This window comes from Trachymyrmex cornetzi, unplaced genomic scaffold (genome assembly GCF_001594075.2).
Source record: "Trachymyrmex cornetzi isolate Tcor2-1 unplaced genomic scaffold, Tcor1.1 scaffold97, whole genome shotgun sequence".
NCBI lineage: Eukaryota > Metazoa > Arthropoda > Insecta > Hymenoptera > Formicidae > Trachymyrmex > Trachymyrmex cornetzi.
In genome coordinates, this window is record NW_017300322.1 from 86,823 (window position 1) to 112,025 (window position 25,203).

The following is a 25,203-nucleotide window of genomic DNA, read 5'->3' on the forward strand; positions in this document are numbered from 1 at the left end:
TTTGGCAAATAATTTGTGTTCATAAAGAGTTCATCGAAGATGTAGAGTGTGTAGAATATGTGTATATATGTATATAAGAAGATTTTTTGATTAACAATAATTGATTAGAATTTATATTCGCAAATTTTTTGATTAAAAACAATTTTAAACTATGTAAAGATTATGAAAATGAGATTGAATTGTTTAGACAATTTTTCGAGTTTTTCTTCCCAATTGCGTGTGAAACTTTCGAAAAAGGTTCGAGAATAAGTTCTGTAATACTTCATATGAAAAATGCATAGTGTCGATTTGGTTGAATACGTGAACGACTTTGAGTAGCATATTTTAACGAGGAGTACCGAATGCAGTCAAATGTGTGTATTTTCTTTTATAGTATTATTCCATAATATTATCTTCCTTTCGTATAAAGTAGCATAAAAGATGTTATGTACGATATCATGTGCATCTCAAAACGATGCGTGCACTTTGTCGTGGCCAGTAATTATTACGGTGAGCATTTGATACATTTGGCATAGTACGCTTAATTGTTATAATGAGCGGTTGACATGTTCCCTCTACATAACACACAGCAGAGCCCTTAAGCATACGTCATCAGGTAAGTACAACTTGATGGTATTTGTGCGTGAGAATAGTTTGGTAGTTGGTATGATCAATGACTATAGCATAACTATGCAATTGTGATTGACGTCGCCAGAGTGATACACGTTCGTGATATTGATTGGGGCATTAATTGGCGAAGACGCGACGTACAAAGATGAAGATATGCTTTTATAAATAGATAATATGTGCGAATTGTGGAATTTGTAATGTGCTAATGGAATTTGTTCAATAATAACAGCGTTTTTGCTTTCGATTCTTTGCAGCCTGACGATAAACAATTTAGATTTATCGGAATGAACATATTTTGATAGCACTTGCACGCTACTCTGATGATCAGTAGCATATCAGAAGAAGAAGAAGAAAAAGAGAAGTAGAAGAAGTTTTATGGTGAAAACCGTCTTTGTTGTTCATTATTAATAAAATGTAATTATACAATTAATCGCGAACGTCATCGAAGTATTCAGCAGTGTAAAAAGGAATAATAGCAGCGTATAATATAAATGTGTATCATTATAAACGCAAGAGCTTTCGGAAGATAAGAATGCATGTTTAAAGCATGCCAGAAAATTTTCCAACAGTTACGTCGCAACTAAACCGTGTCCTCTAATTAAGCAGCAATTAAAATCTTATATTTTAATTTATATATATATATTTTTTGTTGGCAGCGCGAATAAAAATGCAAGCGCAAATTGTTTTCCGGGATTAACGTGCACGCTGCTGGCGAGTGGTAGCGTATTGAAGTTCTTCAGAAGAGTAGTGGGCGTCGACACGAAAATCTGGCTGAAAGTTGCATCTGATGCCGATCGCTGGCGTAGAGTAACGCGACAGGAAACAGCCCCACTAACAGAGCGCAGCGATCTTATCGCGAGGTAGCGTTGCGCACTTCCTAGCGTTCGGTAGCGTTACCGGGAGGCGAGCCCGCTAAAGGGCGGTGGTGCGCAGATGGGGACAGCGCTGAAGCGACAGGCCCCGGGGCCCCAGCTCCTAAATAGCATTAAGACTCGAGTCGTGCTGTTTGCGACGTCTCAAAGTACTGCCATAATCGATGCTATGTTCTTCCTCGCCATACTCGTGATCCATGCGGTCGCTTCGATCAATCCGATCCATTCGTGATCTTCTCGTTGACTCATCTCTAGCTCCTGAATTAGAAACAGAGAAAGATTAGATTGTAATTTACAAGATAATATCTGCGCGACTTGCTCAAACAAATTTGGGATTTTCGTAAATTTTATGTCCTTATTGTTTTCTTAAAGAACAGATTCACTAATAGTAATAACTGAGAAGTAATATAATCATTGATGCTGATTTTAAAGTAAAGAGAGGCAAATAAAAATGGCAATCTGTCATAAATATGCTAGCTATAAGACATCAAATTGTATTTATATATAACTTAAAGCTTTTTTTATTTTTATTCTTAAATTTTTTACTAAAATAAAATTTGTTTATATTAAGAAATTATCAATTGTACAAATTTCACCGCAAATAATTATCTACATCAATTCAAACTCTACCCTATGTAAAAACAAACACCACTTGGATCCTGAATGATTATTGATGTGAGCAATAAGGATGAGATTTCAGCCAAATCATTCCAACATCTCATGCTACTTAATCCATGCAAGCTCTAAGCAAAAAAAAAAGACCAAATAAAAAAGAAGGTACGGCGCAAAGACTCCGACGTTCGAACTACCGTTGCGCAGGTGCGCAGAAATCGAGAAGTAGAAGAATGTACTCGTTTATTCATCAGTACATTGATACAATCTCGAACATATATTATGCGAGACGATATAAATCGCGTAAGATCTACGACGGATAAAGAATTCCTTCACTTCTGTCCTCTCGACTCACGCTGCTACGTCGTTAATATCTCTCTTTCTAACGTTAGATAATCTCTATTCTATAGTCCTATTCTATGTGAGAAGGGTTGGTGAAGGGCTTACGAAACAACATTATCAAATAAAACGAATATGTATAAGGCTAGACTTCGTGACATGTTAAAAATTTCAATAAATAAATAAATTTTAATATCAATTATTTTATAGAATAGATTAGACACGTTAAAATCAGATTAAAAATGTAGGATAATTTATAAAATTTCATTTATTGTTTGTAACAAAAAACATGCTTGCTATAAATAATAAAGTATAGAATATTAATTTTAAAGAAACGATATTAAGTGATTTGCAACTAAATAAAAAATATGTCGTAGCCAGAAGTTTAGCCAAAAAAAAAATTTTATTGGAATAGGAATAAAAAAATGAAGAAATGTCAGTGGCGTAATTGCGTTAATACAGTAGCAATCAAATAACTACTATGACATTAATAATATTTAAAATTAATAAAATATTATATAAAAAGCTTTTATAATAAATTTTATGTCATAAATGAAAATAAGAATATTTGTATACAAAAGCATATAATTTTATTTTCTTTATTGAAATAAAATATATAGTAAATATGTAGTAAAATTGAAAAAATGTCAAAAATCGATTACACAGTTGAAATTTAGAAGATATTTTCGCATTTATGCGTTTAACAATAACCTTTTAAGTAGAGGAGGTTCAAAATAAAATTTGAATTATAATTTATGTTAAAATCTTATATGTTAGAAAATCTTTGATTGCTCTCTGTGGCGAACTAGTTACTCCACCGTGTAAAGAAAAGTAAAATAATGGGAATCATAAATCATTTTCTCTCCTCGAGAGAAATAAAATCGGGTCGGTTCCGTGTTTCCGGGCCCATGCACCAAACCCATCTGTACTTACAACGCGCCTTTACAAAGGTATTCCTACACAGTTTCTCTAATTTTTTCAATCGCATCCGCACCCAGAATTAAATATTCACGGGCCGAAGCGCACAATTTGGCCGGTTTATGCCGCATAAAATCGCATCCGCGATGAAGCAGGAAGTAGAAACGGCTGCACAATGACAGGTATGTCCCGCGCTCGGGTCTTCTTAACTCGATTGTTTCATCTTGGTCTCTTGGTTACCGCGACCAAGTTGCTAGTTGTGTTTTCGGATGACTCCCGTGGCAGCCACCGCCTCCACTTTTACACGTAAACAAACAGAACATCGGAGTCAGAGCTCGTTGCTGACAACAACAAAGCCAATAATCTGTGCTTGCCCTCGCGACAGTTTCGTGGCTAAAATTTTTTTTTATACGTTGCACCCAACGATAATACGGCGTAAAAAGTTTAAAAATTATATTTGCAAAGAAAATAAATAAATAAGAAGTAACCCTAGTAGCACAATTCATCGGCGCAACATTGGCCCAATATATCCCCAATGTATGCCAATATTTAACCCATGTTTTGCCAAGGAATTGTGCTATTCGGAAAAATCGGGTATAGCTTTATTGGCTTTTGTCTCGCAAAAATTACGCGATTGCGCAAGCACAATCACGTAATATCTTGTCATCAAACGCGTAGACTCAACAAAAAATTTTTTAATATTCTTAATTTGCGTAAAATAAAATCAGAGAATAAATTAAAAACATTGTAAATATTCGAAAAAATTAATAGATTTTATCATATCTAATATTTATAGAAAGATAAATATTAATACTTCCATCGGACACTAAAAAACATCTACGTGTGCGCCGTTTTTATAAACGTCTATATTTACTTATATAAAATTCAAGGAATAAAATATGTAAATAAAATTTTGATATATTAAAAAATTATTTAAAGTACTTTCTCTTTCTTTAAATATTTTAATTAGATATAATATTAATAAAGAAATCGCGTGAATAAAATTAATAAAGAAAGCACTCGTGATCGATGATAAATAGCGTAATGTGTACGAAGTAAGTTGCAATTAAATAAAGTAAGCGTATTTAATGATTAAATACATCAAGTATGAGAAAGGAAAGTTTTTGCTGATTATACAAAAATAATTGGGGAAGCGATTACACAAATAAAAACGAAATTTATTCGCACTAACGGAAAAGAAACGCGCCTCGGTCTTACTGCACTGGGTACAAGTTCGTATTGACCCGTACGTTTGATCCGTATATTGCGGCTGAAAAGAAATATAACGTCAGGATAAGGTGATATTTTGATTTTATGATAAACGATTATGCGAATGATGCAGAGACATTTTTAGACAACAGCATTGCTTCTTCGATGGATGTGTGAAATAGAATGCGGAGTTAGAAGACTTGATCGTATCTTAATTAATAGGTTGTTAGAGGTCATAAATTAGTACATAATTACATATATAGATTACTAATAAAATTATACGTAACGCTGAAATAAATATAATGTATATAAATAAAAAATTATGCATAATTATTTATAAAGAATGAGTAAGTGCATTTATAGTGCACTAACATTTAAATTGCGTTGTAAAAAAAAACGTATAAACATTAATCTTATATAATTAAAAAAATTGATGTTATATAAAAATAATGAAAATACTGCATAACTTTTTAAAATTATTATTAGAAAATAGAAAACATATTAAAATGTTGATACGAATCGTGCGAGAAATGGCTATATCTTACGTATGCAAGTTTAATATCATGCTACAATAAAATAATAGACATTCTTAAATGTATGTAACATCAGTAATAATAATAGATGCATAGATCTCATAACGGTCAGACTATATTAACTTGCACTAATTGTTTCTAACGGATCTTTAAAAAGTAATTTGTCTTCTAAATTATTTTAAAATGATTTCATGCGACGACAATGTGCACAGTTAGCAAGCTATCCTAAATGAAGGAATACAATAAATAAGGAATACGAGAGTGCAAAAATATGTTTAAGGAAAATATTGGATTACCTCTTCGATGATAGTAAGTCTCATGAGAAGCACCTGAGAGGATAAGAATCGATTGTTAGTGACAAAATTGAATCTCGTTAGATTACTGATAGGACTAGAAAGCGGGAGTGAAGATCACGATTTTGTAAAAAGTGATTTCGAGACATGTGAAACAAATGGTTCAGTTATGCGGTATTAAATCCGCAGAACACAAATTAACAGTAAAATGATGTCGATATTACAATTTCTCCACTCAACTTCATATAAATAATATAACACATGTATATAGTAGTTACATTGTTAAATAGAAAATTGTAAAAGTGCCTTCCATTTAGTGACACAAATCGACACAAGTATCTTCCCATCTTTGTTACTTATGGAATGCGAAGAAAGGTAGAACGATATTTTTATCAATCTGTGTCAAAAAAGCATTTTGATACTATTAATTTGTAATCTGCGGGAAATGAGATATTGAGGGGCGTGTTAATAATGTCTCTTAAAATTGTTTTCCCGAGATACTATGATCAATACAACAATTTTTTCAAAGCCAATATTTCGACCTCTAGTTAATTTTAAGCGTTGCCAAATATGTTCGTAGACAAATTTGATAGTGCCAAAGACGTCAACCTATGTATTACGCGTTGATTTGCGTCAATACGACGATGTCTCTGCCAGAAATGACAGATCATTGTAAATCACCGCCAGTTTTACATTGGCTCCTGTGTCTCAATGATTTTAGATGGTTTCCACAAAATCATCGTCGAATGACCGAAATATTGGCTATATTTTACTACTTAAAATCTTTCTATTGTCCTGAATTTCATTATTATTTGTGCTAGACAAAAATATAACCACTTTAGAATTTTCTGTATTTGCATGATTTCCATAAGTTTAAAACATGGAAAAAAAGGTTTTGCTGAAATATTTAAAAATTTAGCAAGATAGAGGTCTAGAATAATTTTGTTGGGTCATCAAAATAATTATGTAGAAAACTCAAGCATAATGAGCAATACTGCAAAAAATTTTGATGTTCTAACAATCAGCCTAAGCGTTCCACATAATTATTTCGATAGTTTAACAAAATTATTTTCAAATTTGTATCTATCTAAATTTTTAGATATAAAACTTCAGCAAAGACATTCTTTCTGTGAATCTCTTGATTTACAAATCTATAAATCTTTAAACACATTTGTATATGTAATGAATGATCTTCAATTTATCGAAACAATCGTGATACCTGATGGCACGCGTTGAGGGTACGTATCCGTTGATGCATCAGGTGCTGTCACGGCGCGAGGTATCGTGGAAAAATCTGGAGGATGCGTCGCCCTCCAGTAAGCTTCAAGATACTCGGCAACGTGTTCGCACGCTTCCTCTAATTGATTTTCGTCTAGGATAACATCGAACATCTCTAACGGACACTGTGCTAGCTTTTCGGCAGCCACCATTTGTACATTAAGATGACGTATCTGGGATTTTCCTCGGGTCTTAATCAATCTTTGCAGAACTTTTGGCGAAGAAATTTTTAGGTAAACGACCGTGGGTGCTAAGCTAGTCTTCATCAACTGCGACGGATGGTTTATTGTGTCGCAGTCCAACACGACTAGCTAAAATTGCATATTAGACGTGTTCGATTAATTTAGTTGACATAAATTAATTTATTGTGTTTAAATGATTTATGGAAAATTTCTTTGTAGCAAAATAAATATTTAATTGAATTTAAATAAAAAAATGTTAAAAGGTTTATATTATAATATTTTATTTACAAACCTGTAGCGTCCTGGCAAGTTCAAAAATTCTTTCAATCTCTTGTTGGACTTCTGCTAAACAACTGCTCCTGCTAGACGTTCGCTCCATAATCGCCCTTTTAGTTGGATTGTTCAGCAAGGATCTTTTTGCTAATGATATATCCGCCATTACTCGTGTGATAATAATTCTGTAATAATAAATAATTTTTAGTAAAATATTAATAATATAATAATTAATAGAACACATTAGATTTCTTCTATTTAACACAATAACAAAAAAGGGAAAATTAGGACTGATGAGAATCGCTGTAATTAGTCAACGTTAATTACAGCGCTGATTCTTATCGGTTCTAATTCGCCCTCTTTTATTGTTGTGTTAATAGTATAAACAAATTTTAAATATTAATTTTAAACTGTCACGACATATTTAATGTTGCATATTGTAACAGGAATACCTTGTATATGTATAGGTTAAATCAGATTTAGTTACTTAAAGGTACATATAAAAAGAATGGATGGCTATGTTCCTTTTTCCTTGCTACGAGAAAGAAAACCTGCTTACAATTAAGACTGATATATAGTTGTTCGTTTTTCTTTATTAGTAACAAGAAAAGGTCAGACTACGTAGGACAATATATAAAGAGTCTCGACAGACCTTCCTTCGAAACGGTGTTTGAGAAAATCGAAGAGTGCCTTCTGCATCATATCCGTCACTTGGTAACCTTTGAGCGATGGTCCTACCAGCACTACGGGCCTCATGGAAGGTACTACATCATAGGGGGTTGTCGTCTCCTGAAAATTGGAGCAAACAATTAGTTCGGTTAATCGAGACGAGGCGCATTCGCCGGTATCGACCCCAGGTAGTCTCACTTACGTAGGACTGCTTGAGCACGGTATGCAATATTGAAACATTGAAATCAGTTAATGGCCACGTCGACTTGACACATGCGACCTCCTGCACGGCCAAAGTCCTTCTCTGAACGTGCGAACGCCCACGAGACATCTTCTTCAAGCACCGAAGGTACTTTGGCCAAGCAGCATGTTAGTAACTATGATATCGAGCTAAAGAATTAACGGCCTCTTACGAACTATAATCGGTTTGGCTATATTCAACCTTATGTGTGATGAACGATTTTCGCCACAGCACGCGACTTCAGCTACAAAAATAATCTCTAACCAAACATGTATTGCAGTGACGGTAAAAGAAGTGATCAATAGTGTGTTAGAATAGCGAAAATATTTACCAGTCATTTCTAGTTATTGACTACATTCGATATTATGTATAATCAGTATGATATTATACAATTGTACCATTTAAAATAAGAAACTTTCACAAACTGTTTATGAAACCATGAAAATTTTAATAAAAAATATTTAATTCACTCTTTGATAAGTTAATAATTTTATAGAAAAAGAAATAATTCAGTTATAATAAATCATTGAAGCAAGCAATTTTTCAACAAAACATCGAAAAAAAATTTTTTTTTGGTATCACATTTTATATATTTTTCTCTAAAAATATAAACTTTGCTTTAATAAAATTTATTTATGTCAATTCTTAATCGTGGTATTTGTAAAACATGGATTGTCAATTGCATACAGCCAGTGGCATAAAAGCCAGTGTTACGCAAAAAGAAAATGTCTGAAGAACGGATTGACAGTGCATAACTATTTAAAAAAGATAGCAATAAAATGCATTGTAGACTATGTTTTAGTATTAGCAATAATTAATTAAATCCGATTATGTGTTATGCGGTTAATAAGATAAAAATTTATTGCTATAATTTAAATTTATTACTCGCGTAATATTGAGTTTATACTTGAATTATTTCGAAGATATATAGTTATACAATTTTGAGTTATCTCTAATGTGAAAGTTTATTTTATTTAAAAAATGTACTTAAATTAATTTATTGCTTTCTTAAGCTTTAAAAGATAGTCTTTAGCTAAACGTCATTCGTTTAAAAGCTTCTGACTGGATGGAAATGCAGAGTTGAAAACAACTCTTTTAACAACTGAGCATAAAGAAAAAAGATTTCAATGGACAAAAGAAAATATTGATTGTGATTTCTTCAATATCATTCTGATGAAGTTTTCTTTTGGACCTGGATTTATCCCACGCGTGGTCGGTACAACCCTTCCTTCAAAGGTTAAACATCCTCTAAAAATTCATAAGTAGAATTGTTTATATAAATAAAATTTCAGTGTTTTGCATATCTTTTCCGAAAATCTCTAATTGAACATTGTAAATATAAAAAATCAATTATTAAGTAGAAAAGGGTTTAAACGAAATAATCGCAACTGGATATTGCAAGAAGAAAACGATTCGAAATATCAAAACCATTTGTGCACGCAATACAAACGTGAAAATGAAGCCGTCAAGACTATCCTTCTTAATGTGCAGGTGCAAATCCGATTGAAAATCTAGTCAATTATGAAAATGAAGTTTCGAGAAAAACCATTATTTAATCTAAAGCAGTTATTTTGGCAAGATTTAGAGGTTCTTACCCAAGACTCTGATCGAAAATCTCGACAAAAGCATATCTCGATGCTGTGAAGCTATAATAAATAATAATGGTGATTGAACGACTAGTAAATGCATTTTAGTACTTGTAATATACTTTAAAAATATAATTTTAATTTCGAATATATACTTGATTTCTTTCAGAGAACAGCTAATGACGCTCTTGTACCACTGACTGTATGTCTATACGAGTAAGAGAACTGTGTTAATCTAAAATTTGAAATTTAAAATCGACTAGTAAATATTAATATCACAGACAATGTCCATATGAATTATTTACTCACTGATAGAGCCCTTGGCAAAATATAATATTATCTCAACGTTTCTTTGTGATAAATTTTATTTCTTTTATTCAGTCTAAAAATTTTCGCTAATAAAATTTTTTATTTATATGTTATAACATAGTACTGCTAGGAAAATTGCCTTGACATGGACAAAGCCTAGTGTTGCAAGATTATATATTAGATAGAAACAGTAAATAGAATTGTCTGTACGTTTAACTAGCGTGAGAGAAATGCATCATGCTATTGTATACAGCTATTATCTGCATCATAAGGAAGAGTATTAAATAAACCGCGTGCAATAATCAATAGCGGAGCGAACAATTCTAGAGTTATCAGACATTTTTTAACATCTCAGTGTGACAGCTATTATTACGCATGACGTCATTGAGCATCACGCCAGCTGAGTAGGCGTACAGTGTCTACTAATCTAAATGTAGAAGTTTAAAAAGGTGTTAAGCTGTGCGTGATGCGTTAGATATTCGCAATAGCGTAGCACGCCGAACGTTTACCGGCTTCTTGAAGAAGTTCTTTCGCTTCTCCTTAGCGGGTGGGGTCGTCAGGGTTGACTTGCCAGGTCGTACGTTCCCGACACTGTCGCTGTCATCACCTGTCGAAAGAATACGGGATTACTCAAAATCTCATCTTTATCTCATGATCGATGAGTCCCTCTTTCTCTCAAAGAAGCTATGAAGAAGCACTCAACTGATGGGATGCAGCCTAGACATAATTCACTAATTTATGCTTGTGTATATCTGCTTATAGCAGCGGCTATCAAAGCAGCTAGCTACAGCAGTACTAAGAATCGCATGTGTATGTGTGTGTGTGTACGATGAAATTGCACGAATACGGTGACTTACCCGATGGCTTTAGCAATGAAATGAACACTAATAGGGCGTGTGAAGCGAGAGCACAGTGAGCAATTTTTTGTCGCGAAAGAGCATAAATGGAGAAGCTCATATTTCTGTATAAATCGCAAGAAATGGAAAAAAGATTCTAATATACTTTCGCATTAAATGTCAAACTGCTACAGTAAAACAATATTATAATTTACGTGTTCTATCAAACTTTATTATTTGCGCGCATGCAGTTTTATCAATTTGCGAATTACACAGAAGTTGCTTCGATTTAAAGTTTTCGATATAAGCACTCGAAGCTGGTGTTTGTATGTCTCAAATAGTGGGATACTTAGGATCTCAAGCGAGTGTTATTCGTCACATTTATTTTTTGTTTCGACCGGCCTGTGGCAACGATCCGTCCGCCTGTAATTCACTGTCAAGGATCAAACTGAGAAAGTTCCCGATCAGGTATACCGAATTGGGTACACCGTAAATTTTGGGGGGGAAAGAAAGAAGGACGTGCTAGGATACCTGGCGTAGGTGGTGTGGAACCACGTGAGGGCATACCACTCTCGCCTAGGTTCCCTGAAGACCCTCCTCGCGTCGAGTAGAGTCCTTTCGTACCACGCGCGGCGGTCGCCTGCAACCTTAAGGCCTCTAGCTTCACAGGTGATGGGATGAATCCCACATCGCAATTCTCTTTCACGAGCCTGCCAATCCACCAGTTATTATCATACTTCTCCTAAAAAGACAGAAGGCTTAATAGTAAAGAACATTTTTTAATTATACAGCAGAAAAATCTATAAAACAGAGGATGTATATTCGTACCTTGATGTGAAGAAAGTCACGAACGTCAAAGCTGACGGCTGATCCGTGCACAGGTGAGTCATCATCAACGGATCCATCATAGCTCACGTTAGTCCGCACTGCAAACGCTACTGGCTTCGACTGAAACGTAAATTGAAAAGTAGAAATAAGAACGTATTGAGTTCTCACAATCAGTGTACTTTAATTTATATTTATCAATGTTACAATTTTTATTTTTACCAGTCATTAGTGTAATAAAATTGTAATAAATCTAACGTTTAAATAAATCAATTTTAATAAAATGTTATTTATAAAAAATAAATGTATATAAAAATATATTTGTTTTATTTAATTTATCTGCAATTATTTTGTTTTCCAAAAAGTAAATCGGATCATCAATCTCGACGACAAATGTGCGGTATCGTCTCGTACCATCGTGCTTAGTTACGTATCATCGTTCCCTTGCCCGTGTTATCGACTTTTCTATCGGGTCACGGTGCGACTCCTATATCGCGACGTGTACATAAACACATATAACTATATCGCATGTAGGGAATAGAAAATAAAAGCCGGCCACACCGATGAGCTTCACGGCCGATCGACACATTGTCATATGCGTGGACGCATGTTTCTAGTGACAACATCGTCCCTTCAATAAAGAATAAAAGAGTATTGCAAAGCTTTTCATTTTTATTGCGACGAGCTCTATCCTTCGAAGGTCGTCTCCCGCCAATCAATATCCATTTACCGTTAAGCCGAAGAAAACTGAGCGGATCAGATCCTCGCATCTGACGTTCGTGCTATTTCATAATTTCAACACCATGTTTATCATTTAATCCCACAATCTATCGTTATAATTCACTATAAATAGAAAATTTCACAATTTAATACTTTATTCAAATATTTACAAACTTAACCCTCCTTCTGCAATCATATTTTTACTCCCTCCGTCTAACTTCAGTTTTTCTACTGTTCTAGACTTTCAAAAAGTGTGGAAAAATTCAGAGTTACTTTTTAACAACCTTATTACATTACTGAATAGGTTTTTAACAGACTATTTTAGAATGGCAAACAAAACTTCGCTCTCCTTTATTTCGAAAAAATTTGAGAGTAAAATTTCGCTTGTGCCAAAAAAGACCCAGATTGCAAGTGAAGGGACAAAACATACAATGCAATATTGTAATATAAAAGAGAAAAGAGTAAAGTATATTATCCAACAAACACTACCTAAAACTAACACAACTGTTAGTTTATTAATTTCCTATAATATATAACAGTTATACAAAAAGGATTATTTTGCCGAAGTATCTAAACATAGCTAGATACAGATCTGAAAGTAATTTTATTGGACTTTCAAAATAATTATGTAGGACACTCAAACTAGTTGCTAGAATATCAAAACTTTTACATAGGAATACTCTGCGTCATGCTTGAAATTTCTATATAATTATTTTGATGGTTTAACAAAATTCAAATCTCTGTATATCTAGTTAAATTTTTAACTTCTTCAACAAAATCGTTTTCTTCGTGTATACAAGTAAAAATTTATAAACAAAATTAATTCTTAATGAAGTAAGATGACTAATAAAATGAATCGACACTTCAAAAAATTACTCGCTCGTGTTCCGTAAAACACTTCTTAATATGTGAGTGCCGACATTATTACCGCATTTAAACATTACTACTGCATTAAAGCGGTAACACTCATACAGATCGTATTTTTCCATAGATTTATCTTTATGGCTTGGATGAGCGCTAAAAGAAGTTCTGTGAAATGTCCGATTGGCATCTCGCCGGATCTTGTTTCTTTTTTTCCCTTTCTATCTTAAAATTCCAGACGCGTTATGTCACTTTTCATATAAATTTATAATATTTACATCACGCCAAAGAAATATAATAATGCGGCGATAATGAGATACCAACTCCATCGATAAACGATGATCCAGCACGTGCGAAAAAATAAGAATAGCATAGAGCTGTGAGAGCGGAACGTGCGAAAAAATAAGAATAGCATAGAGCCGTTTTCGCGGAACGAACTAGAGCATACGAAAGATCAATGACTTACTCTGGCTTTTTCGAGTTGATTGAGGGCCTGCCTCTCCTTCTCGCGTCGCAAGCTCTCTTTCTCCTCGTCCAGCGAAAGATCCGAGCTCGGCTGGGAGTAGTTTGAGTCCGCCGAGCCCTGAGAGAAATCAGACAAGTCATCCATTAAATCCGCGAACTTTCATACATAGCAAAAAATTTGAGAAAACTAAGAAAAATTTTTCTTTTGCACATAGACATAAAAAATTCTTATTTGACATTTGTGGTGAATTAATAATCTCTTGCAAAAATGATCTTAGACATTGTTTAAATGTTTAAACTTTTAACACAAAATCTCAGATGTCATTAAAACTTAGATAATTTTTTCAAGGAAATTTTTTATTTTATTTTAACAAGATTAATGTAAAATATTAATTTATCTCTCTATCATAAAATATATAATATTTTGAGCAAATGATGTATTCAATGAAACATTCGTACATATTTCATACATAAATACATACATATTTCTGAAAAATTATAATATTTTTTGTGATTAAAATCTTTATTTTAATAGAATCACCCACCAGTAATTTTTTTCAAATTTGTACATGTTAACATATATTAAAATGTAATGCCTACAAATACTTTTTATGTCAGTCTTCTAAACTGAACATTTCAAGGTAAGTTTCATCCCTTGAAAATAGCTTACTTAAACAGTATTTATTTACTCTGTGTAAGACAACGTTAACTGTGACTTTGTCCGCGAGACCGTGAATGATAAAGCCCTACGACGCAGTTCATTACGTCTATTACGCCCTACAAGTATCGACGCAGATTACCTTGTAACAAAGGAAATCAGTCTAGCAAGTTAATTAGTTCCTGTTAAGATTAAATGAATCGATCGAGCATAGGAAGCAAGACTTACGCAGGCTCAATGTTCGTCATAAGCAAGAAATTAAGACCAGAACAAGCTTCAATTTGCATATTAATTAGAGAAGTGAGCGATTTATTAAGTATTTCAATTAATTTAATGTTATGTATATCGTTCGATTGTACTTATGTCTACAAATATGATTATGTAATCAATATAACAAATGATTATGTATTCAGTATAACAAATTCATATAATCTCCAAAATTTTTATTTCAAAAACATTTTTTTATACATTTGTTATTATAAACTACAATTCCTCTATTAAAAAAAAATTATAGTTTTTCATTTAATGAAATATGAGATATATATTTCCTACATTGATTCCTTTTATATGAAATTACTTTTATGTTAACAATATATAATTATAATTTCATAGCAGTGCCATAAAACAGCAGTGGATATGTGCAGAATATGTTTATTTAATGTTGACAGAACTTTTTTTTGCTTAAAGCACGTATCTTTCCAAATAGAAAAAAGCAGGATAAAACGAAGATTTTACTCATACATGGAAATTTGTTTTTTATTTCCCAATTTAATTACATTTAGGATTGCAATGAAAATTCTGTTATATTATGATAGTCAGTCATTTAATCATATAAGGTATCATTAATTTTTATTTAATCATTTGATTAATTTTAGTTAGCTTTCAGTAATAAGTTATTTCTATGGATTACTTCCATAGCATTCTTCTTTCTTCAAAAAAGCTTTCCGACGAATAAACTCACTGGGTTGACATATCGTAGCTATGCCAACGACCTTTCATATTCTATAAATATTTAAATATATACGTATATATTTAAATATATATGTACAAAAAGAAACTTAAGCATTCTAATATTTGTAGAACAATAATAGAGACTACCTTTAATAAGATAGATTGATATGACGGAAATATACATAAATAATATAAAAAAAAAATTACAATTATATAAGACAATTATTCTTAGCAAAAAAAGTGTCTTTCTAAAACATTATGTTGTATATATATGTATTTCAATTTATCTTATCTTTCTCAAAATTCTTTTAATGAGGATTGCATTTAGCTTAAAATAATTAATAAATATGTTTGTATTTACATTTTAAAGGCGTTATAGAAGAGAGAACAATTATGCACTAATTGTGCACTAGTTATATACGCATATTCTTATGACATTTTGAACATTTGAATGACCGCATCAGTAATTGTGACGCCTACCTAATGTTTTACTTTGAAAATCTTGTTCCTCTGATACATTTTTAATTAAAAAATTTAATTACAAAAAGCGTTCGCAATTATTCGACATCATTACACAAAGGAACAAGAAGTGTCAGTATTTGTAATTGTTCATGTATATTCTCAGGACTAAAGTTGAATCGATTTACGAAGCAGTCGAAATAATCATACCGAGCTTGTATATTCCATAATTCAAATCGTCTGTTTAAAAAAAAAAACATTTGGGAAAGTAATTGATATTGTTAAAGCTCATGTGAAATTAAGATTTCAAATATCAATTAATATCATAATAATACCGATGAAAAAATTGATGCAAATAAAATTTAGCAATAATTATGTAGAAACTTCTTCTCAATTGTCAATAAATTACAAATTCTAGATTATTAATGTCAATGTAAAAAAATGGAAGCCTCTTTGCAGAATCTAACTAATAAAACTCGAAAGATACCTCGAAAGATGTATTGCAAGTAAAAGAAGTGCACTAAGGATAAAGATTAACTTCAAGGCCAGTAGAGCATACCACCGATCCGTAAAGCTTGATTTTACACTAAAAAAGGAAAGTAAACTTCGATCGAGCGCGCGATCGGTGTAAATCGCTGCGCTGCAATAATAGCACGGATGATCGCTTCTGCTTTACGCCACATTGCCTAATACGAGCCTTGAACGATATATATATTGCGAAATATCCTATATGTCTAGGAAACGACGCGTCTTTGACGCGTTCAAACACTCATTCTCTTGCGCCTCCTTGCTCAAAGTATGGTCACGATAATCGGTTATTTTTATGCGGAGACCTTCCTGACTATATGGAATCCCTTGATAACTTTAAGTTTAATTACAGTTATCCCTTTGATGGAGGGAAATAAAAAGATAAGTACTGTTATTCCATAAACACATTTCTATTTATCGAAAAAATAAAAAATTTATGAAAAAATAATAAATCGTTCTTAATATTCCTCCTACTTTTGCCCAACAAAAAATATTGAAATCCTCGTTTGTCAGTATACCTGAGTAAATAGCTTGTTGTAGCCGGAATTGTGTTGATTGTACCCGATCATCGCCGGGATTCACCACCATGGACGCCAGAGTTGTTCTTCTGATAGTGCTTAATTCGCCTTCGCTCCAATTTGGAGCCGAAATTTATCGGGCTAATGCTCTAAGCTTTCACTTAGCCCACGCTACCGCATGGCTACTCTCATCAAAATTTGTCTCTATTGCACTGATATTTCACGCCGCTACGCCATGTTGAATGGCGCAGTGGCACAAAGTTTCGGAGCTTCCCTCAGACACGTCGTATCTTAAGCTTTTTTCGCTTTCGTTTGCAAGCCATCCAAATACTTAATCTTGAATCTTAATCTACTTGTAAAAGATCGTTATCATCACCCCATGATGACAAATTACGTTTCACGTTCATAACTAGCAATAAATTCAATTTGAAATATTCACTTTTCTAATAGCCCTCTGCAAGACAAAGTGTAAATGGACTATAAAAAATTGTCTAAAAGACATAATAAAGAAAATAAGAAACATAAACGTAGATAAATTACGATGGACGAACGCAGGCGTAATTTAATGAGATAATCAAGAATCAAGAAGTATCAAAATTCGTTATAGTTTACATGTACATGTAAGTATTATATTATATGTGTGTGTGTGTGTGTGTGTGTGTGTGTGTGTGTGTGTGTGTGTGTGTGTGTGTGTGTGTGTGTGTGTGTGTGTGTGTGTGTGTGTGTGTGTGTATAATCTATAAAAAATATCTTTAATTTGATCATTTTAGATAAATTAATCTTTTGAAGACGGAAGCTTTCTAACAAAGAAATTTAAAAATCTTATTTTCTAAGAGTTTTCGGGGGGAGAGGGAGGACTAAATTTGATTTTGGTCTCGAGTATTAAAAAGACATCAAAATTTTAAATAAATAATCTGATTATTGTGCAATATATATTCTGGGAAGTTTTGGGGTTTGTTTTTTGTTTGATTGAACTAGTGTATACTTTTGAAATTTAAAGTGAGATAGATATATGTTTAATACATCTATATTTGGCAAAAGCGAGAAAGAGAATTCTAGTGTAGTCTAGTGCAGGAATAAAAAACAAACGTTTGATATCGTTAAGTTTAAATGTGACCTGAAATTGTCGAATTTCAAATGGATAATAACTTCAATGAAAGATCTAATGCCATAGGGTAAAAATCAAAATTTGGAAGTCAGTTTAAAAATCAGTATAAACTGTTTACGTAACGTAGATAAGTTTCAAATAAAGCAAAACTGAAAATTTAATGTTATTTTGCAATTTAAAATTCTTTAAAATCAAGTTTTACAATAATCAATTATCTTTTTGAGAAATTCTGTCCACTTTATTGGATTCACCGTACTAAATTTGTTATTGTTGACCTTAAATAAAGCAACAAATTATTCAATAGATTAAGTTTTATAAAAATCAAACGGCAGCTTATAAAACAAAAAGGGGTGACCCCAAATGGGGTCGACCGTCCACAAAGGGTTAAAGTCTTTCTGAAAAAATTTTTTTATAAATAAAACATAGTTCATGACTTTGAAAATATTTAATATAAAGACTTGCAAAAGTTTTATAATTTATAATTTACATATAAATAAATATGTACAAAAAATGTTCTGTATTCTTTAATAATTGTTCTTTAAAAAAATATTAAAATTTGCTTTGAAAGTCGCTTTCTAGATAAAAGCTAGCATTTAAATTTAGCACAGTATTGACTTCCAGGTGTTATATATTGCAACGTGCTGTCATAAAAATGTATCGTACAATATTCTAAAATTAGGCAAGAAAGAACGAAATCGAACCATTGTCTAAATCTACCCTTATTCTGCAATTGACCTGGTCAAATTTATTTGTGAAGAAAGCTTGGAAGAATTACGAAGAAGTTAATGCCACTCCCTAAAATTGTCTGCCTCATATCGTCAAAAATATACACATAGCACGAAGCATCAATAAATTACATAGTAACGAGATATGACATAGAAGATAAAAATATCTCGTATATTAAGTTAATGATAATGAATAATGGATTATATCACTCGTTTCTATCTATACTCGTAATAGGATATTCTAGAAATTTAGAAGTTTTATATTCTTAATTGTTTTTTTTTATAAATTGTAATTATTTTTAACGGAGTTTATGGATATAAATTATATCATTTTTACCAAAAAGGTTATATAAATTCACGGAGTCATTACCTAATTAGCACATAATATTTAAGCAATATTTTTAAAATATTTATTTCATATTTTTACACTAAATAAATATTTAAAAAGTATTTTTTTAATATTGTGTGGTGATTGTATAGTTTTATTGACTCTAAGTAATTTTCATACAAAGATTGATAGAATTATAATAAAGTTTAACTAAAGTAATGTCAATAAGTTGGCTTCTGCTTGAGTAATCACTGAAAATGCATATAATATGACTTTGATCTACCATTTCTAACGGAGTCTATAACTCAACTGATATAAAGTTTCATTACTTTGTGCACGCGATCAGCGTCTGTTCCATTGAAATATTTATGATAATTGATTGAAAATTTTGTTAATTGTAATTGGAGAATTTTATTAGGTTTATGTTTTATATCAATCAAATATCGTGACGCAATTCTGTATGTCGGATCCCATATATGTCGATTAAAATGAATTATTTAACGCAATTGCAATAATTTGGTTGATTCATTTTTATCATAGAAAATATCGAAGACACTAATATTATGCTGCAAAAATTAGAAAGTAATATAGATGTTTCTAATTATCTAGAATTTAAAAAAAATGTGCTTTACTTTACCTTCTCCTATTTTTAAAAAAGAAATATATTAAAACAGTACATTAATAATCAATTTTATAAAAGATTTAATATACACTGCAATTCTAATGTCTACAAATCATTGTATTCGAGTCACAAAAATAATTAATTAATAATTAAAGGGAATTATCTCCATTCGTGAGAATTTATAATTCTACTTTAATTTGTAAGTAAATTGTGGGATTTGGTGATAATCGTTGTGCGAATAAAAAAGCAAATTTTTCTATAGCACGCGCTGCTATTTTCTTTAAATTGGCTCAGATTCAAAATGGTGTTGTTCTATTTTATCTGGCTCAATTGCACGTAAATTTAACGACGAACGAATTTTTCAATTGGTTATCTATATAAAGTCCTCAAGATAGGCGAGATTGGAGATCGTTTTCAATTATATTTATGTAAATTGACTCTTTCGATGGAATTTAAAATTTTCAAAAACGGTTATTAGAAAATCTTAATCAAATAGACAAGAAAATGATTGTAATTGATATTTTTATACATATAATTAAACAAAGGATTTTCGAGCAAATAATTTTAAAATCTAGCATTCTCTTTCCTATAACCACTCAATTTATGTTCTCTATCATAAAAAAATCCTTAACTGCAATATATTGTAATGCACTTTCTATAAATATTTACATATTTCTAAAAGAATCAACTTGAATGTTATACATCTCATAAAGATGTTGTGTTGCTTTGTTATAAATAGAATAAATTTCCTTCAAACGGACCAAAGCAACTAAGTTTATAATACAAAATTTTTAAAGAAAACTTTGTTTTACGTTATAAAATTCTGTTAAAATAAATATGTAATTAAAATAAACTGTCCTACTTTTTACAGCTATCATACAAAGTGCAACAAGATGCATTGGAGAATTAGGAATTTAATTTACTGCTGGTAATTTTTCTATTACTACTATTTTCAAAATGAAACTTTTTTTTTAAACACCTTTGCCACACTTTTAAAAAAATAACAATGCTAACGTATAATTGCAATGAAAATATAAAAATTGAATTAGAGATGCAAAGTAACCTTTTATAAGAGAATTAAACATCGAGCGTTGTCACGCAATTCCCCGATCACCTCATCTATCTAGATAATTAATTAATTCATAGAAACAACTTCATAAATAACTTCGTTATTAGCTACATGAGTCGTAATCAAAAGTAACAATTCGAAGAAACACGAAATTGACTCTTGAATTATCAATTTCATTTTTAGATAATCGATACTGTTGACCCTCTTAGAAATCTGTGCCTTCGAATTCGTTGCTTGGTTTAAATTTCGACATATATACCCGAAAATGATATATTAATAAACAGTAATAAGAGAGAGAGAGAGAGAGAGAGAAAGTTGCTTAATATTTTTTAAAATCACAAAAAGATTCAATTAATAAAAGGCAAGAGGAAAGTAAGAAAAAAAATCTATATTTTATCTGAAAATATATTTTAAAAATCTACAATATTTTTATCAGCACGGAAGATTTTTTAATTTATGCACGAAACATTTTTATACTAATTTTTTCGAATGCTCTATTTAAAAACTTCATCCGTTTCTTTTTATGAATTTCGGCTAAATAAACAAAACGAGTGACATCATTGTAGCATCTGTAACATTTGCTAGATTAATTTTTAACATTCTTCTAAATCTTAAACTCTAAAACTTTTCTTTTCTTTTTTCATTAACACTGTGCCAGATTAAACCAAATTTAATTTCTTTAGCAGATCAATAGATCAAGCCATCTTTTTCTGAGCCATAATCCCCTTTTACTAATCCGCGAAAATATAGTTCTCACAAGAAACGTCAAACGAAGTGGTATCCATATTATGTAATGAATAAAGTCCAGTTTACAAATCAAAATTTTTCATTGTAAAACTCGCGCTTAAGTCGCTAAACTGATGATACACCACAGCACCGTGGCGCTTGAAAGCAGGTCAACGACATCATGCAACCTCGAGTGCAGTTACCACATTCCAATTCGCTGGTCGATCGACAAATAGCTCCAATCGGCCTTGTCAATTTTCACCTGCGGACGCCTGCGTTCATCCTGCTAATTCTTATCCTATTGTTTACCCTTTACGAACCTTCTCCCACAAAAAAACTCTAGCACCAAACAAATCACGTTTTCTCATCTTGACAACCCTTCCTTCTTCTCGACATGAAGGAGCACCTTATTTCAAAAATACTAAAAATATTTGTGCACCTCGCGTATCCGTTTCTTTCCAAACAATCACTCCGTTTGTCACTAATTGTAAGTATACTCAAATATCTAAAACAAATTCTATTATTAAGAATCTCAAGAATCTTTTCAATTACGATTAAAAAATAATCACCCTCTAAACGGGCCCGGTTTGCATCGCGCTTATTCGCGGCACGCTATCTTTCACCCCCACGAGCTTTCACTGCTGCAAGTTTTCACGGTAACGGTAGATGCGGTAAACTGCGAGAGCGATAGTCGCAGGTGCTGCACGGACTGACTCTACATGGTCTTTGCGACCGTGTGCGCTTTGTGGCTGGGTCGCCGTTTCTCTGGCAATGCCATTTTGTGACTCGTCCGTGTGCGGGCGCCACTGAGGATGGTCGGACGACACCCCCGTTACTATATCGATCCGAGGGGTGCTCCGTTCTCAGCTCCGCTCCGCTCCGCTGCGTCCTCCTCCGCAAACCACCCGGAGCGCGACCCGCACGACAACGCCAGGCCACTGCTCCCTGACGGTAACGTGTCCTACCAGTTGTACACGCATACAGTGTTGTTCAAGAATAGCCAACTGATCGTGGAGGGTTGAATCGCCAAACTCACACACACAATCGCGAAAATAACAACAATTGTTTCTTGAGTCACATCACACATAGTAAATAAATATATAGATATAAATATAAAAAGAAAAAATCAGAATATAAACATTCCCATTTTTTTCTTCTTGTATTTATATTTATTTTTACTAATATGATCTTTTTGATATAGCCAACTAATTAATTTATTAGAGATATGATAAGTCACTAGAAATATGATTAATGTAGCTAATCAGTATAAATTAACTTTTCTATTTTTTTTTTTTTTTTTAATATTGCGGTTAGATAATACGGAAAATTTTAAGTTTTCCTATTTGCACAACTGTAAAAAATTATAGATATTATTTATATTTGGTGTGGAAATAAATCTTGTGCGCTGATAGTAATATGCGATGAATAACACACTTCTCTTATCAAGCTTGATTTTAATATGTCACTCAGTTGATCCTTTAATTATCGTTAGCATTACACATTGAAATGAAACAATGTTGATTTCTTTTCAAAACCAATCCATTTTTATTCATCGCATGATCGTATAAGTGTCCCATATGTTATAAACAGGAGGAATTGCAGATAAAAAGAATATTACTCTTATCTCAAGCAATATCGATCCATGACATATTCTTTGTACTATATATATCCGTCTATTGTATTACTGTTCGACGAATCAGTACTTACATAATTTTCTGATTGCAAGCAATGATACATTTTTTATAGTCATTGTTGCTCCTATAATTCAAACGAATAATTATGTGTATATAGCAACATTTTCAATTGATAATTACTTCCCATGAATATTTTAAACACGAGTGTCATTAACGTATATAGCAAAAAATTTAGCTAATAACTTTGGATATCCCTTGATAATTTGCAATAAAAATAAAATGCATCAAATAAAAATAATAATGTTAAAAATAGTTTGTAAAGAATTAAGCTATTTTCTGCAGTCGGTTTCATTCGACACACACACACACTGCAAATCTAGGTCATTTATGTAGGTCACGCAGGGTGCGTGCGCGTGCCGCCCCCTTCGCTTTTAGTCTGCTGGGACCTTCGGTTTTGCAGTCAACTCTGAAGGTTACTGCAGATGTTACTTTATACTTCTTTTTTTCTTATATTTCGCTATTTTCATCGTTTAAAGTCGCCGTTTCTGATCTTGGAATTTATATCTCTTTCATTTATACAATTTTGATAAATTTAAATATTAAAGTCTGTAGAACTCTTTCTTTAAAAGAATTCAAAATCGTTCGATTATTTTGAAGATAAAGAAAGTGTAAGAAATCCGGGACACCCTGTAGATATATATATGGAGTAACAGCTTCGATCTCGAAATCATAGTTCATAAATAAATGATCGGTGAACTATACGAGTATGACGGCAGCTCCTTTCATCGCGGTCACGTGGCATAAAAATAAAATTTAAGAGCATTGTGCTTGCAAAGATAGAACGCGCATGCTCGCGATACCAATTAGCACACGCAATGTTTCACAAACATTTATCTATAATACGATTTTACGAATAAATAGCACTTTAATAGAAATGCAATATTATGATCGTTAAATAAAGTATCTTTTATACACTATCGATATTTATACAAGGTCAATCTATTTCTACTTCGTTTCTTACAATATCATCATCTTTATTAGTATTTATTAACATATTAAATATTTTGATTCCAATAATCTCTTAAAATGTAAGACATTTACTGCAAAAGGCTTTGTCACAATTGCGATAATTTTCAGAGATCGAAAGACACAATTGTTATTTCAGTAAAAATTTTCGACATTATTTTAGTATCCAATGCCTCAAAAATAGATCCGTGATATTATACAAATGGTATTCATTAACAATTATGAAATATTATAGAAGTGTTTGATTTACCCTTCTTCTTCCGAAAGGCTTGTAATGCTCCCGTCTCGCTGGGCGCCGTAGATGTGCCATCTTGAAAGATCAAAGTTGGTGTATAGAAAATCTAGGTGAACTAAAGATATTGCGATGCTCGTTGTTACCGAGGAGAAGAAGGTATCTGTCACGCGCGTCCCCAGTCGACTGGAGCAGTTTTCGTCAGCTTCGCGAGTCCGTCAACTTCCGACACGAGATCCGAGTTCTAATTCGGAGCCGCATTTATCACGACCTACCGTTTGTCTTCATTTAATTTGTTCCACACAAATACACGGCACATACACATCCATTCCATGTAGAATAGAAGATGCATGGAAACAAGACCATCCGTCGATTTAGCACTTGATCAAAGATTCAAAAAACGAAGTTATCACTTTTCGCAATAATTACATAAAAAAAAACAAATGACAGTTTTTTACAATTAGTTAAAGATTTGTAGTTAGAATTGTTTACTGGATTATGCAAAAATTTTCTTTGTATATGTATGGTATACATTTAACTCTATAATAGTAGTTTTTTTTTGTCTGTATTCACGTTTATATAATGTAGTGTAATTTTCAATCCAAATTTATGATGCTATTTGATCTGAATAAATTCCAGGTTTATCAAACTTTTTTTTATTTTGCATTAAACGCCAATTTTGATTTTTTAAAATATCTTTGTTTTCAAACTTTTCACTTTGAGACAAACCAACCGATCGTTTAATAAAGTTGTCTAATAATACAAATGACGTAACTATATATTTGATAATTTTACTGAGTAACGTTATACTTTTGAGAAAATAGGTGACGTCTAATACTACACTACGCCTTCTCGAAAATTGGAAACTATTCCTTTAGAATCGTCCGATCTTTGGATCGATGCCGACAAGTTAGTGTAACAGTCTCTGACATCCTCTCTCTTCAAGAGTGGGTATATCAGACATATAAATCTTTAGCCCTGACCTTGAC

The 25,203-nt window shown here is 32.2% G+C and overlaps 1 protein-coding gene across 6 annotated transcripts; it reads right to left on the reverse strand.

Annotated features, from left to right (window-relative positions):
* Nucleotides 1-220: 220 nt before the first annotated feature.
* Nucleotides 221-24,619, reverse strand: Ca-beta (Calcium channel protein beta subunit). Of its 6 annotated transcripts, none has more exons than XM_018521180.1 (12): nucleotides 24,361-24,619; nucleotides 24,233-24,292; nucleotides 13,632-13,748; nucleotides 11,588-11,707; nucleotides 11,291-11,501; nucleotides 10,433-10,530; nucleotides 7,990-7,995; nucleotides 7,771-7,907; nucleotides 7,138-7,303; nucleotides 6,605-6,974; nucleotides 5,389-5,421; nucleotides 221-1,739 (listed from the first exon to the last, which is right to left on the reverse strand). In XM_018521180.1, the coding sequence occupies exons 2-12, from the start codon at nucleotides 24,290-24,292 to the stop codon at nucleotides 1,585-1,587; spliced, it is 1,473 nt and encodes a 490-aa protein (XP_018376682.1). In that variant the 5' UTR covers nucleotides 24,361-24,619; the 3' UTR covers nucleotides 221-1,584. The 6 variants fall into 6 exon arrangements, with proteins under 6 accessions (XP_018376682.1, XP_018376683.1, XP_018376681.1 ...); XM_018521181.1 differs by lacking the exons at nucleotides 24,233-24,292; nucleotides 24,361-24,619 and adding exons at nucleotides 16,745-17,093; nucleotides 21,892-22,075; XM_018521179.1 differs by having other exon boundaries at nucleotides 24,233-24,619.
* Nucleotides 24,620-25,203: the final 584 nt, after the last annotated feature.